Genomic DNA, 16,779 nt, shown 5'->3' on the forward strand with positions numbered 1-16,779 from the left:
ATAGTAACTCTGGGGTATAGTTTGGACCTGCTCAACCAGAAGGTTCTCTGCGCATTCCTGATCAAATAGGTATTGAGGAAGTATGTAATACACAATAGTGGGTTGCTAGTCCAGGAGCCCAAAGTGTATACCATTTGACACAACCTTGTGTTCAGTGGCAATTGGTAATGTGTTATGTGTTATGTTCAGTACAACTAGCAGCCACTTCACCTTTTTTTTCAACATTGTCCCATATTCCATATAGATTGTAAGCTCTCACAAGCAGGGCCCTCATTACCTTCTCTGTCTGTTTACGCATTGATCCTTATTTGTCATTCTGTATATGTAATATACATAACTCTGTATCGCCATTTTACCGTGCTCCGGCGCGCGCGCACACACACACACACACACACACACACACACACACAAAAGGCGCAGATCATTTTTAATAACACTGTTAAAAAAATAAAAGGGAAAAGTTTCCACAAGTTTAATGCTGTCACATGGCACACAGAGAGCTCTGAATACAACAAATCGGGTATCTCCTTTGCTGCGGCTTATGATTTCCTTGGTAGAGTCCGGTCGCGCTGGAGTGAAACAGACAAGCAGCGCGCTAAAGCTTTACTTCCGTGATGCGCCGACATAACTCCAATGGCATAAAGATAGGTGCAGCAGGCTCCAGCACACTGCCAGGATCCCTTGGCACACTGTTCTGGAGTCTGAAATCACCCAACGCATTTCACAAAGCCTGTCTTTGCTTCCTCAGGGGCTAGGGTGTCACAAACGCCACACACAAATAAATTACATATGTATGTCTAGGAGACACCAACATAAATAATAGGATAGATTAGTACATTAATAATGATAACTATAAAAGTATGTTTGATTTCATATAGTGGATTTAACAGAAAAAAGGGGGAGAGGGGGAATAAAAGGAAAAAGGAGGACAGCATCATTGCTAAAATCACTTATCGGTTGACCATCCAATCACATATCCATTTATTGTCCATTAAACAAATATTAATATTTTTTAATTGTCAATTCATTTAAATGTGTTCAGATTTTAAGAATATACTTCATTTAAATTATTCATTAATTATAAAATTCAAAAATTAAAATTTAATTTAAAAGCAATTAAAAAATACTTTAATTAAAAGAAAGTTATTACATTGCATATTGGACATGGGGACTAAATCAAACTAATATAAAATATCTAAAAGTATTTACTGAATCAAGAACCGAAAGCCATTATTAAATTAATGTAATCCTACACAAGCATAAAACCCAAGTATAAAGTGACTAAGGCCGTGCTTATAGTGCTGGCGACGGCGACGTCACCTGTCGCCATCTGCAAAAGTTATAATTTAACATTCAGCGACGGGGTCATTGAATGTTTTACAGACAGTCACGTGGCGACAGTCTGTAAAAAATCAAATTTAACCTGCTTCCAAATGCTTGGTCGCGATGTCGCGCTTACTATAAAGCGCAGGCGACGGAGTAAAGTGTTTTGGGTCGCCGTCGTGTCGCCGTCGCGGGCACTATAAGGGCAGCCAAAGTATCTGCAAATGCACATGGGTCACACAAAAATCAAACTACAGGATTAATGGTTACTATGTAAAATAGCTTACAAATAGCCAAGCAATGGGCAAAAGCCAGCAGGTTGTTAGGTGTATAGGTAGAGATATTGGAAGCAGAAAGAGGGGAAAGTGATGTAACATTACAGATAAACTTTACAGATAATTGGTAAGACATCACCCAGAGCAGTGGTTGTCAACTTCCTTTACGTTATAAACTATCATATTGTGAAATTCTCTTCAATCCCAACCCTCTCTAATAGCGCATCTGAGATCAAATGACCTATACAATAAATTCTTCTGTATTTCGTACAATTTTCAAATTACCTGAAGATTGCAAGGAACCCCATAGGGAGGACTGCAAAACCCGTTGAAAACCACCGACCTAAAGTATTGTGTCGAGTTTGAGACCAGATCCAGAAGATTGTGAAAAGGGTTACTAGAATGACGCATGGTCTACATCAGGGGTGCGCAAACTGAGCCCCTGCGCTCTTCCCATAGGCATTTAAATTAAATACCAGGGGACCACGTGAGGCCTCTGCAACTTCACTTACCAAGAGCGGGGCTTTATGTGACGCGTTGCCATGGCAACATAGCGTCAAATGACGCTGTGGGGTCATGTAACGTCACATCACCCCGCTGTGTCACTTGATGCCGGCAAAAAAGGTAAGGGGGCGCCAGCACTGGGGGAGCCGCTCCAAAAGTTTGCGCACCCCTGGTCTACATCAATGTTTTTGTCACTCTGGTTTCTGCGCCACCCTAGTGAGCCATGAGGGGATAAGGCTGCTGCATGACTTCCCCATTCTCCCAGAGCAGGCCCGTTTCCTCCATCCTGGTTGGTTGCATTACTTGGCGGCAGCAAATCAGGTGTCAAGAACATGCGTCCAGGGGGCAGGGCTAAGCATAGGCAACAGCAAGGGCAGGATGAGGCGAGGATTGGCATTTGTTTCCAGTGTGGTTCTGTGCTGTTTGTCTGCGACTGTCTGCCCTGTGTATTGTCATGTTGTAGAGGTGCCTCAGTAACCGATTGTGCCTCGAGCGAAATAAGGTCTACATCAGAAAACGTATCAGGGAAGGCAAAAGTACCTTTGTATGTGCAGCTTAGAGGAGAGGGGGGAGGTTGGGGTGGAATGAGAAACTTTCACATACAAACTCTTTATGTATTTCAGATGAGCAGAGGTGCAAAACAAGAGGTCATACAATGAAGATGGAGGGTGGCAGCCTCAGAGTAAATGTGGGTGGTGGATTCCTAGAATAGCATCCCAGCAGTGGTGATGAAGGCTAATACACAGTAGGGAAAGGAAAATGGGCAAATTGAGTGGGTGAAGCGATTATTATCCGCTTGTGGTGTGCCTATAAACAAATTAGCAGTGGAACTTGAAAGCTCAGTTAGCATAACAAGACAATGATTGCAAAATTCCAATGTCATTAAGTGTGGAGTTCTAGATGAATAGATCATTTTGTGGACAAATTCATATTCCCATCGGCAAGTGTATGAATGTAAAAGAGAGAAAAAAGTAGGCTTCACGCTCCAACATGCACTTTTGCTATTTTCCAAGGGAGGAGTCCTGTGGTTAAAATAGGGTTAAGTATACAGAGGAAAAAAATATCCCTTCAACTGTTGCATAATAAATGCCGGTACTGTGTGACTGTTTAGACATGCGTTTCCTTGCACAACAGGTATATAGTTAGCCTTTCACTAGGGTTGGGGCGAGAACAACTTTCAGCGATATATTAAATAGAAGAGAAAAAAAAACTTCAAAATCATCAACAGTTGTTCTAGGTAATTTATAGCGAAATAGAATTTATCAAAAGGATTCCATTCTTAAACGAGCAAATTATAATGTATTATTTTACGAATGAAAACATTTTTAAATGAAAGGGTGTAAAGAGGGACAGGGGGAAGAGAGGGATGGAGGGGTGCAGGTTAAGAGGGACAGGAGGTATAAGAGGGATTGGAGAGGAAGGTTGAAGATGATCAGGAAGCTTTGTAGAAGATTCCAGATGCAGCAGCTCCGATCACGAGCTTCTAGACTGGCCCCCACTGACAGTTTTCTGGCTGAGCTGCAGCAGACAGAAGGGAAGCCGGAATAATGGAGGATGTCTTTAAGTTCATTGTAAGGCTTGTACACACGTGGCAGCTTCAGCGAGCTCATTGTAAAACAGAGGTTATAAATAATGGCATCACGTTACCGACCATTTTTTTTATTACTGCGGTATCACTATGCTACCAAAATATTGTCCAACTCTATCTTGCACTGTGTGGAAACGTCCAGTGATAGTGAGTATTAATTGATCAATAGCTATGACAGAGATATGCTTAAAAAAAATGGTTTTCAATATCTACAGGTAATTCAACAATCTGCACAGTCATTGCCTACAGTATATATCTACTATCAGCAATAAGTTACATTCAGAAAAAAGAATATACAGAAGGCTAGCATTTCCCCAATATCAATAAACATGCTTGTGTAATCAAGGCCCTTTTAGCTACTACAATCAAAATGTACTGGCAAGTTTCTTTGCTTCAGTAGGATTTAATTAAAGATCATTTTATCATTGTTAAGAAAATCCTACATGATTTTTTTATTTTACCAAAACACATTGAGCAAAAGTAATCCACAATTTGTGTACGCGACTGATCCCAATGCATTTTTTAATATCTATTTCAATGACAAGTACAGACAAACTAACAGACATACATTTTGATGATCAAATTTATTGGTTACTTAAACTTGACATTTTTATATACTGGTCACACAAGAGACTGCAAATCTAAACATTTTACATTCACTTTAAGTTCCCCTGAATTTCAATATCTAGACAGAAACAGAAATTGCCACTGCGTTTTGCTGTTTCTTATACACTCAGTAGTAGCCTATACTTAAAAAAAAAAAAAAAAACATTGGATCATGATTCTTTTTTCAACATATACATCCAACGGTGGTTTATAGTAAACAGTAGTGTTCATTAGAGAAATAATGTAGCTGCCTTCTATAATACCCAATGCCCAGAATACAGCATAGGCCAAATTAAGGTAGCTACATATTTATATTATTTTAATGCCAAACACCACTTCTTATTGAATGAAGTGGAATTACTAGATTTAGGGCCTTATTCTATGTATACGGAAGCGGACGTTCTCAGATCAAAATCCCCATAGACTTCATAGGGGATTTTCCGCATAAAAACAGTCCGACCAGCTGCTTCGACATACAGAATAAGGCCCTTAGATCAATATTAATACTATCTGTAAGAGCATTAAGGAAGTCAAGACGCAGGTGAACGATTCGTAAACCCAAGTCTCAAACTGCATAAGTTTATAACATTACTGAAAGTGGCAATTCTATCTGGACGACTTGTTAATAAAAAAAAAAAAAATCCATACTACCACTCTTAAAATAATATTCTTTCGTCTCAAATCTAACAAGCGGCTTTTCATAACAAATATTTAGAATATAACATGCCCCGTTTTAAAAAACCTCTTAAGGATATCTATTTGAGAATTATCTACAATTGGCCTGTATTATAGTATGCCGACTTTCTTTCACTCTTTCCAAGTATCCGTTAAACAGAAGTGAAACGCGTTAAATATATTTTTTTTAATCAGATGTGCATTTAACGGACTTTCCAACATAAAAAGAGCGGTTATAATTAGACTGAAAAAAGGATAGTGTTAAACAAACAGTTTGCATAGATTCCAAACTGCAACTTCTGAAATAAGCAAGTTCATTACACTTATTTGAGGAAATAAATACCCTAATGTCACTTTGTAAGCCACAAAATATATATATATTTCCTGAAAAATGTTTTCCAACTGATCCGTCACTTGACCTATATATCCATGAACTATCAATATATAAAACACCTGAAATTTTTACATGCAAAACAGCAATAAAACAGGCATTTTATGTCACCGTTAATTGCTCGAGACAGCCAGGATGGATAAAGCTATAAATAAATGTCATTGCAATAAACAATGTTAAGTTGTGATAATGTGAGGGGAAATCTATATTGCCAACTTTAGCACTGTATACAGTACTTAAATATGAAAATAAATCTCTGAATTATAGTCAAAGCAACAACTAGTGCTTACAGTTAAAAACTAAAATCATGACTGTACTTATTTTTCTTTTAACTCAAGTAAAACCAACTACAAAAAGCTGGGGGGGAGGGGGGAGGAGAAGAGAAATGGTATAAAGCAAGAGTTTTGGGAAACGGGATATTAACATTGGTTGGGTTTCGGTAATTGACTATTCTGGTGACATTCAATAGTATTTGTAAACTTTTGGTATGTACAGTAAATATTCTCCGTTACATTTTTTTTGCTCAGGTCAGTTACAGTACACTTAAGCAATTAATGCTTGGTGTTTATATAGCTATACATATATATAGATATATAAACAAGTATAGATGACAAAATCAATTCTGCATGCGATTTGGTTAGATCAATCTTCATTCGTCATTGGCAGCGCTTGTCCCTCTTACGTGACCCTGGTTGCGTAACTAAAGTCAAACAAAAAGAAAACAGACAAAGGATTATATACTGAAAGACAGACAATCTAGATACACAGTTTCATAGAAAGGAGAGAGAAAACTATCCATATAGCAATCTTAGTATATGCATTATACCCATGAAAACTAACACGCATAGAACACATGCCTCTTCTATGAGGAAGATTCATATACAATGCCGTGTCGGCATTAACTCATCAGCTTGAATGAGCGTTCAACTCGGATCGGGTGATTCATCCCGTACGGGCCCTTGAGGAATATGTGCCTGTGTGTTTTGCTAAATGTTTATCCCTAGAATCAGTATGCAGATTACTATGAAATGTTTTATTATATTAGGGGTTTAGGATTAGGAACCCATAGTACAATTATTCATTTTGTGTTGGCAGACTATCTAGAACCAATAATGAAAGATTCACAAATTGAAAACGGCTAGTCTAGAGCATTTCACAATGACTTGAAGGATTTAAAAAAAAGATTCAAGCAAACATTTTTCCTGCCTTTTCCATAAAAGGCACATTTAAAAAACAAAACAGAATTGCTACTTTCATACAAATGCAATATTTATTTTTCACCTTACCAGTTTAAACATGCATATTTCTGAAAAGGTTTTCATTTTTTTACGATTTCTGGATTATATTTAAATGTTACAGTTTTGATCTTCACACAGTTGACAAATAGCCCAACAGATAACTAGCATAGCAAAATGAATGCTTTTCCAACAAGAGGAAACACCTTCTGTCAGGACTCGGACAAGTGTGGTGTGCTGGAACAATATGTGACAGAGAGGCGGCAGGTGATAACCAAAAGGGAATAACAAAAAATAATAAGAATAAACATGGTAACATTAAAGGGTTAAAAAAAAAACCCCCGTGTTGAGAAGTTCACCACGTGAAAACTGGAACATTCCAAATAACCAAGTTTGCAAATATTTTTCCCTCTGCACCATACTCGAAACAATTTACAAGAAAAGAATATGTAAGTATCCCGTTACTAGATTAAAAAAAATAGTTATTTGTTTAAACGTAACACCGAGTGCTGCTTTGTCTGTAACCTGCACGTTTCTCTAGCTTGATGGGAGGCTGAAAAAAAAAAAAAAAGGAGTGCTTTGTGGAGTAGAAATACAATTTTGGGGGGAAAAAAAATGCAACATCCAAAAAAACTTTACACAAGTACAAAATAAATATGGATTAAGGGCGTTAACTACAATTTCCCAGAAAGTACCTTGGATCCATCCATCCTTGCACAAATGCAGCTTCTCATCTTGGGGCCTTTTCAAATTATGGTATCTTAATGTACATCTGAAAGAGCCACCATAGAGCTTAGGCTGCTCTCCAGCACACGAAGGCCCATATATTAGCTAGATGGTGCTATGCAATTAGATATCTTCTGGTGCCAGAAGACACCTTATGGCCCATTTACTTGAATTTACTGTAGGCGTCTCTTGGCACGGAATTTAGTATAACACCACTTGGTGAATACGGGCCAAAATGCTTCGTGCTGCATGAAAGGCTGACGTTTCTTCCAATACATCTTTGATAGTGATTCACCGATCATCACCAAGACCCAGAGTGAAGATCATTGTCAAAAATATGTATTGTAAGAAACTACCCAATACCACCCAGCACCTCAGGTTTAATAAACAAAAAAAATAAAAAATACACACAATGTCTAATGAAACGCTGCTTAAAGTTATTTAGTCTTTTGCTGTAGATCATGCACAGACTTAGTAGCCCTTTTTAAAAAAAATTAACACAAAATCGCCAATGTATTTAATTCAAGAGATACCTGCATGGTCTAGAACACAGAGGGAGGCCTCCACTCAGCTAATAGATTACACTCTGTAACAATGTACTAAAGGGGTGCTCTAGGGAATGTGCACTATGAACATTTACAACAGAGAAAAGAACCCCTAATGCAAGCACTCAACCTCTACTGATATAAATAATAATATAAAGCTTAATGATCTCGTGTTAATCTAACTTGTAAATGTTCATACCTGCATGGTCCCCAGAATTGAACACAGTACTCTGGGTGATTTCTCATCAATGATCTATACAGTGGCATCGTATTTCTATTTCTGCTGCCAATACCTCTCCCTATACAACCTACTGGCTTTCCCCATTGCTTGCCTACTTTTAAGTCTGCTGAAATAATGATTCCCAGGTCCATTTTTCTCTATGGCAGCGGACAGTCCAAATAATCCAATATTCTGTCTTTGGATTTTAGTGATCCAAGTACATTACTTTGCACTTTTTGGCATTCAATTGTAGCTCCAACGCCATTTGTTATTCTGTTTACCCCACTTTCCTCCCCTCCCGCCCCCCATCCAGAGTGTCAACCCCGTTGCAGATCTTTAGGTCATCTGCAAAAATGCATACTTTTCCCTCCAAATCATTTGCAATGTTACTAATAAAGATATAAAGTAGCACCGGCACCAGAACTCTGCCAACTGTCCTTCAATTAATGTATTATGCATTATGGACTCTACCACCTTAGAGTCCAATCCTAAGTATTGCAACTTGTTAATCAGTTTTATGTGGGTCAAAGCCACTACTAACATCTAAGTAAGCTACAGCTGCTCCTTCTGATCCATTACCTTAGTCACCCAGTCAACAAAATAACAAAATAAAACATGACATTGACTCCCCTCAGTAAGTCCATGCTGCCAGGGATCTTAAGTTGCTGGACTTCAGCAATGATTCCAATAATTTGGCCATTACGTACGTCAGGCTCACTGACCTGTAGTAAGCTGCCTCTTCCCCTTTTGTGAAGTGGGTCTACACTTGCTCTCCTCCAGTCAGCTGGAACTATACCTGTTAGTGACTGGTAAATTGTTCTGTTAATGGCGTTGTCAGCACACCCCTACGCTCTCAATATTCTTGGATGCATCCACTATGGCCCCTTTGTTTCTTTTTCTTACACTGATACCTAAAAAAAGGTTGTCTCACGGACATCAATTTTCTCTTCTACTTGGGCCTTTGCACATCTGATTAGTTACTTGGCCTCCTTCCGCCTAGCCCAATATAGTTCTACATACTCCGGAGTCTGCTTATATTTCCTAAAAGCGGTCTTTTTAGCTTTTACAAAACCTGCCACCTCCTCGGAGAATCACAGTTTTCTGTTGCCTTTTATTAAACTGTCTGACACAAATGTCTGTTGCTTTTAGTATGGCATCTTTTAGTTTTTCCCACTGCTCCTGCACTCCACTTATATACCTCCACCCAGCTAAAGAATCCCTTAAATCATTTCCCATATCTGAAAAGTCAGCCCTCTGAAAATCTAAAGCCTTAGAGTTTTTTTGGTGTGGTTTGACGTGGTCTCTACATTAAACCACACTAATTGATGACTTCAACCCAAGTTCTCACCCACAAAGGCAACTGATACTCTGTACCAATTGGCAAGTATCAAGTTTAGTATTGCTTTCCTTGCCGTGGGCGCCTTGAAAAATTGCTTGAGTGATGCCCTTTGCAAGGAGTCCAGGATCTCACTGCTTCTGGCTGAACCTGCAAAAGACACGCCAGTCCACATCTGGCAAATTGAAGTCTCCCATAATGACCTCTCCTTTAATTCCTATCTTCGTGATATCCTATATAACCACCCTATCCAATTCCTCCTATCATGGAGGTCTGTAGACCGCCCTGGAATATATTACAACCTTCTCATTAAAGGGGGGTTGGGGGGGGAAGGGAGTAGAATTTGCCTGGTTTGAGCCATTTTCAAAGACGCAAAACCAGTGTTGATGAATATCAAAGCACATCAGCCTTTGTGGTAAGTGCAGCCTATGAAAAAAACAAACAAAAAAATAAAACATCCAAAAATCACCTTAATTTAAAATCAAGAATGAACCCATCACCTGAGTTGTTGCCCGCTAATTACTTACACACATCAATTGTGCCCCATAACCTACAGGATTCGCTTAGATGTCACATGCCGACGTGCCTCGAACAGTACCCTTCTTACGCATCTAAATGTAAAATAAAACTGTAAGCTACTGAAAAATAAAAGTATAATAAATTAAGTGTAGGGTTAAGGTTACAGAAAACATTGTACTTCGAAGCTCTAGACCACACAAAAAATATAAATTAATGTAAATTATAATAAGGCCACAATGAAAATACTGAAGGGTTAAAAAAATAAAAATAAGAAAATGTTGTTTCAAGAGTGCTAGAGTACTTTAGTAAACGTGGGTAACAAAGGACACAAGCCTGGAAGTCGAATAAGAAAAATAACTATGAGAGGTATTGCGTTCTAGAGTATCTAATAATGCAATGCACTATATTTCATTGCATGTCCCTTTATGATGTTACCTTTAAACAAAACTCTGTTGGGTCTTGTATAATTTGCTTATTATGAAGTAACACTTCAGATACAGATGCTAGTAATATTCAAGAATAGAAGAAATGTATTGTGATTTCCTTAATAGGAAATACTTTTGATATAATGTGCAACAGGAGTTCTTCGAATTTAAACTAAAGTACTTTGCACGTTTAATGTTTTTTTTTGTTTTAACACAAATGAATGTTTATCCTATGGATATGCATGGCTATGGTAAATGTGTTTTCTTTACAAAATAAATGCGAGAACCATTTTAAAGGAAACATTCCTATTTTACACTGTACAGTACCAAGATTTGAGAAACCTCCACCGTAAGTAACGCAGACTAAAATGCAACGTATTAAAGAGTTTTTGGAAATGTATAACAAAAGTTACAAAATGTGAATTAATGCTTAATTTTGTTAACCGGCTTACAGAGCAAAGAAATTTGTTAGCAGAAAACTACCAGTGCCTGAAGCAAATTATTTTTAAAAGTTACATTGCGATTAACCCATCAAAAACATATCTTAAAGCAGCAATGGCCCCACCATGCCAAAGAAACTTAAATCAAACGGCTATCTTATGTTTTGCTGATCTGCTCCTTGTTTTCATTTTGTCAAACACGTTTGCTTAATTTCCACGTGTTTATTTTTCACCAACGTCTGCTGTTACCATGGAAAGCAGAAGAATTATTCATACGGATATTTTTTTTTCCTCAAGCCCTCCCTAGCAGTAAAAGGATCGGTAAGCTCTCCCATTTAGCTATAACAGGGGGGAGGGGGTTAAGCCACTTGATCCATCCTCTGGTGTCTTATGGCTTTCCCAGGGTTGCAATAATGCACCAAAACACACCACAACTAACAAAGATACAAAAAATTGTGCTGCCATGTAGGGCTTGAAAACATTAATGGGAGCAGTAAAACATGAATGGGAGAACCCAATCAGTTCTAAATGAATGGGGGAAGAGAAACAGAATTGCGAGAAAACGTTTGTGAAGCCTTTAGGATTTTTACATATTTCAAACCTAAAATGTTATTAGATCTTAATCCAAGTCCTAATAATAAATTAAGATAACCAAACAAATCATACAAAAACATGACACCGTTTCAACATTTATCCACAAATGATTCGACATTCAATATCTATGTATGAAAAAGTATGGGAACCTTTAGATTCAGTAGCTGATGGCGCCCACTTGAGCAGCAATAACTTCAACTAAGTGTTTCCTGCCACTGCTGGTCAGCCTCACATCATTCCTCCTTGCAAAACTGCTTCAACTCAGTGACATTTGAGGGCTTCATTGCATGGACAGCTCGCTTCACGTTCTGCCACAATATTTCAATGGGGTTTAGATTGGCTAGGTCATTCTAAAATGCAGACTTTTTTCTTCTGCAGCCATTCTTTTGTAGCTCTGCTTGTAGGTTTAAGATCATGGTCTTTGCTGCATGACCCACCTTTTGTTTCAGCTTCAGCTCATGGACGGATGGCCTGACATTCTCCTCTAGAAACTTCTGATACAATGCAGAATTCATGGTTGTATCAATGATGGCAAGCCACCCAGGTCCTGAGGCAGCAAAGCAGTTCCAAACCATCACAATCCCATCACCATGCTTGACGGTTGAGAGGAGGTTCTTCTGTTCGAACGCAGTGTTTGGTTTTCACCAAACCTAACGTTTCTCATTGAGGCCAAAATGTTCTACCTTTGAGTCGTCTGTCCAGTGAACATTGTTCCAAAATCCTTGTGGATCGTCTATGTGCTGTTTGGTGAACTTCAGACGGGCAGAAATGTTCTTTTTAGAGAGCAGTGGTTTCCTTCTTGCCATCATTCAATGAACACCATTCTTGTTCATTCTTTCTAATAGAGTCATAAACACTCACATTAGTCAAGGCGAGGGTGGCCTGCAGATACTTGGATATTACTCTGGGGTTCTATGCGACTTCCTGGATGATTTGCCGGTTTGTTCTGGGAGAGATTTTGGTAGGAGAACCGCTCCTGGGTAGAGTGACTGTTCATGAACGGTTTCCATTTGTAGACTATAAATCTGACCGTGGATTGGTGACGCCTCAAATCCTTACAAATGGGTTTATAACCCTTTATAGACTGAGGAGCATCAAATTCTTTCTGAGGTCCTCAAGAGATTCATTTTGATTGTGGCATAATGTGTTTCCCCACACCTGTCTGGTAAAGACCAAACTCAACGTTTCTGATCTTTACATAGGGTGGGACCTCCCAATCTCACCTCTGAAGGTTCACCTAATTATTGAAACACTTTATTCTAATTATCCCTTTAATTTAGCTGATAAAATCTGAGTTTCACTTTTTCACATACCCCGACTCTTAATTACTATTGTTGATCTAATCCATACATCATTTTGTTTAAAAAGACATGAAATTGGTTAATCTAAACCCTATTGGATATTTAAGAAAAGACTGGTTTTGATTCAAGAAGGTTATCATGGAAAAACGATGGAATTTCCGTAATGGTCATTGGGGTTCACAAACTTCCGCCATTCTATACACTTTTTTTTAACAGAATGATTGATTGTAGGACATTATAGCCAAATTTCCCCTCTACGAAGGCATGCACAGCCACACTGTGTGGAACGTATAACTATCTGCAGTCTCACATAAAGCAAATGTCCAAATTATTAATCAGCAAGGTTTTTGAAAAAGGGCTCCTTGAGCAGCAATTTGAACCGTCGGAGAACTTTAGGACAATTCCATCACCAAACCTCTCTAAAGAAATTCTAGAATATCTGATGTCTACTTTACCGGCATTCCTTTTGTTTGGATCCTTACCAAACTAGAAAATCGCTTCAATATCCTATCATAAAAACTTTGCAAATAGATATCTTCCATGGTGTTACCAAGAGATTAATCACCTTATTCAACAGACCTTTCCTCTTGCATCTCCCTTTCAATTTCCAGGCTGCTAAAGTCAACCTGGTTGGAGCTCCAATGCCTAATTTGACTTTGGGAGAGAAAATTTGGAAGTGACGGAAGAATCCAGGGCTTGTCTAATGCCAGTCTCATCACGTCCACAATTGCCATTACTCGAACATGCTCCCTCATTACATTATCTGTATGAGCCTTGCAATCAAAGAGAAATACATAAATGCTGAAATCCTATGGTTCTTGAAGAAACAAGGAAGCTTTGCATTAGATCTCACCGCCATGATCTCTGGAGAAAATACTTTTATTTTGTTTTGTTTTTTAAACTAATACACTTGCTAAATGTGGTTTTGCCGAGAAGTCCTCCTACAATATGAAGAGTCGATAGTTGAGAAACACTTCTCTGCCCAATTGAAAATATTGAAGTCTACTGCAGCATCCTTGTCTGTGCAGCTCTTGGATCACCATGTCGGCATGGACATCGTTACACCACTTGCAGCGAACTTGCTCTGACACGAATGTAATCTAAGTTGGGCCATACGGTGTTTCCTTTTCTCACTCACGATTATTCACAACCAATACTTTTGTTAATTTCCTTAGCGCCAGCCAGGCCGAACGGGAGAGATGTATACAAAAAGTGGGAACGCAGAACCTGCAAAATTTGCGATTAGATTCCATAGTCTGAACATATTTGAGGTCGCTGGATACCATAAAAGTCCCCTTGTGGAATGGTGTTGGAAACAAAGTGCTAGGATTCTATCTTTAATGGTCTTACTTTAAAGAAACTATTTACATTCTGTAAATCCAGGACTACTCTGTACCCTCCTAATTTTGGTACCAGGAATGACCAATAATATATTCCCTTGGTTTATTGCAGACTTTAAATTCTCGAAATGACTCCTGTCTAAACGAGATTCACAATGTTCGACTGTAAGGCCTGAACTTCTTCAGATACTTGGACAAATCTTGAAAAGATTTGACCAGCATGGATGAAAACGCCATCACATATCCTTGTCCGACTATATTCAGGACCCAAGTCCCTGTACTTATAAGGACCCTGTGTACCAAATATTTGAAGATTTTCCTACCAACTGCTGCTTCTTCTTCTGAATACTGTGTCAACCAATACTTTGTCAACCAAAATGTTGTTTCTTAGATTATCTACCCCTTGGGCCAAACTATGAAGCAGACCTGCCCGCATTCAGTTTGCCATGAAGCCTCCCTATAGGACTGGTCTTATGAAGGCTGATTTTTCCCCCCCTCTCGAGACCTCTATATTTATCTTGTACAGCTGCTCTATGAACAAAAATTCTTTAAGGCTAAAACAATCTATTTTTGAAATAAAAATGTGCGGCCCATGTACAGAGCCACAATGCTCTCCTCGACAGGACAGCTGAAGCTATGGTTCTTGCCAAAAATCTGACAATCTTAAAATATTCCACAAAAAAAAAAATCCATAGCTTTATGCATTTCCTGTACTGCTTTTAAAAACCTAGGAAGATATTCATGATGGTGTTAAGATAGAGTTGGCTAGTTGGCCTCCAGGAGCTTGTGCTGCTTTGTTTGGAGCTCCGGCTGTTATTCTTTAAAATGCCCTTTTATTCTTTTGATCCATAGGATCTTTAATAGAAGTCCATTGCTCCAAGAGTAACTGTAGTACCGCCTGATCAAATCGCGGTACTGGAGCAATTTCCAGAATGTCACGTCCTGCATCTGCAATGGATACATATTCAAAAAGTACCTAGATGTTGCAAAATCAGGTTTCTTCCATTTTTCAGTAATATACTTTATAGCCCTGTGAACATCCTGTAGAATGTGAAATGTTTTTTCTGCGAGCCCTCACACAACAGATGCTCATGACTGTTTTAACAGACTAATCTTCTACTTGATCAACATTAAACGTTCCAACCTCCTCTCTAAGCTCTTGTCGGGTTGTTTCTAACAAGAACACCGAAATCTTCACCAGATTGAATTTTTTTTTTTATTTGATTCGTCTGCTGAATCATCCACCACGTCCAAGCTCGTCTGACCTTTACTGCACCTGATGAGCCTTACATTCTTCTTTAGCACCGAACGTATCTACCCAAGAAGATTTGATCCAGAAAAATGTCTTACTTCTTGCTCAGGAGGCCGAGGTTTTTTTAGCAATATATTCAGGACAGAATTTCTCTCAACTGGCATCCTGCTCGATGACAGAACGTTCAGCCCCACCGCACAGCTATAAATTATATTACCGTGAGGAATCCCACCAAATGGCACCGTAGCCCCCTCCCTGGCTCCCCTGCAACCACCACATAATGTAGATGTCTGGACAGGCATGGCTGGCTTACAGTCTGGCATTACGGAGCGGGGTCGGGGGAGGCTACACATCAACTAAATAAACGGTTGAGTGCACAGCCGTTGCGGTTGCGCTACTGCAGAAAAATAACCATAAGGAGAATGGCACAACAGTCTTCATGAATTTTTTTTTTTTTTATTAAGTAGTCAACGTTTTAGTGTACATCTACACCTTCATCAGGACTAATGAAGGTGTAAGTACACCGAAATGCTGACTATTTAATAAATGGGCATGGAGGCCTCAGACATCCAAGCAGACTCCCCAGATTGTCGCTCCAAAAATGGGAACTTGAAGGCCCAAGATGGTCCTCTGGTGGGCAGGACAGCTGCATAAGGCAAGACCACAGAGGAGGTAATGCATTAGACTCTTAAGGCTTAGGAGGATGAACCAAGCGTTTCATTCCGGTCACGTTTTGCTAAAGTGGAGGAGGTTGCCCATTCGTGTTTTACATCCATGGAGGAGGAAGAGGAAAATGTGGATAACAGCAGCATTGTTAATATACCTGGTTGGTAAATGTTCAGCAAATGATTTCTCCAGTAAGAACCTGCAGAATGTAAAAAGGGGCAGGGGCTATTGCTAAATACTGCAGCAAAAGGATTTCACAATGGATTTTTATTTTATGGTGAGTAGAGGGGATTGCCGCTTTAAAATAAAAGGTCCTTCAAATTAGTAGCACTGAATCTAGAAAGCATGTCTCTGGTATAAAGTTTCAGCCAGTGCAATGGTGGGTGCATCAATGCTTCTGTTACTGGCTCTCATATTGTCATCACTTGTTTACAATGGTCATCTCATACCCTTATTGCTTCAGTGTGAGTTTAAAGTCATTTTTCTTTTTTCACTTCTAAAATTAGTCCGCAATTGGACATGTAAAATGGTCATGTGTGTGCCTAAACACAACCCTATCAAACATTGTGCCATATTCAGCTGTTCTTTTATCCTATGGATCATTCAAAATGAAACTCCATGACACAAGACTTCAACATTATTTATAGTAGACGGTTTTAGGTTGGTGTAACAGAATGGTTTCCATTAATACTTTAGGTCGTCTACGTGCTGTCTGACACTTATTGTCTTCTGCTGTCACAGTCATACCATTTTGGGAAACTAATCTTGTAACAAAGCATCTGCAAGCTTTGTCCCAAGCTCCATTTCTGCTGTTTAGC

The 16,779-nt window shown here is 38.9% G+C and overlaps 1 protein-coding gene across 1 annotated transcript in view; it reads right to left on the reverse strand.

The window, feature by feature from the left end:
* Window positions 1-4,255: 4,255 nt before the first annotated feature.
* The window catches only part of PITPNB (phosphatidylinositol transfer protein beta), an 84,764-nt gene continuing 72,240 nt past the window's right edge, over window positions 4,256-16,779 (reverse strand). The window contains exon 12 of the mRNA XM_075569005.1: window positions 4,256-6,062. Within this exon, the coding sequence (XP_075425120.1) occupies window positions 6,019-6,062 (44 nt within the window). The 3' untranslated portion in view covers window positions 4,256-6,018. The remainder of the gene's footprint in view (window positions 6,063-16,779) is intronic.

The sequence above is a fragment of the Ascaphus truei genome, chromosome 13, assembly GCF_040206685.1.
Source record: "Ascaphus truei isolate aAscTru1 chromosome 13, aAscTru1.hap1, whole genome shotgun sequence".
NCBI classification, from domain to species: Eukaryota; Metazoa; Chordata; class Amphibia; order Anura; family Ascaphidae; genus Ascaphus; species Ascaphus truei.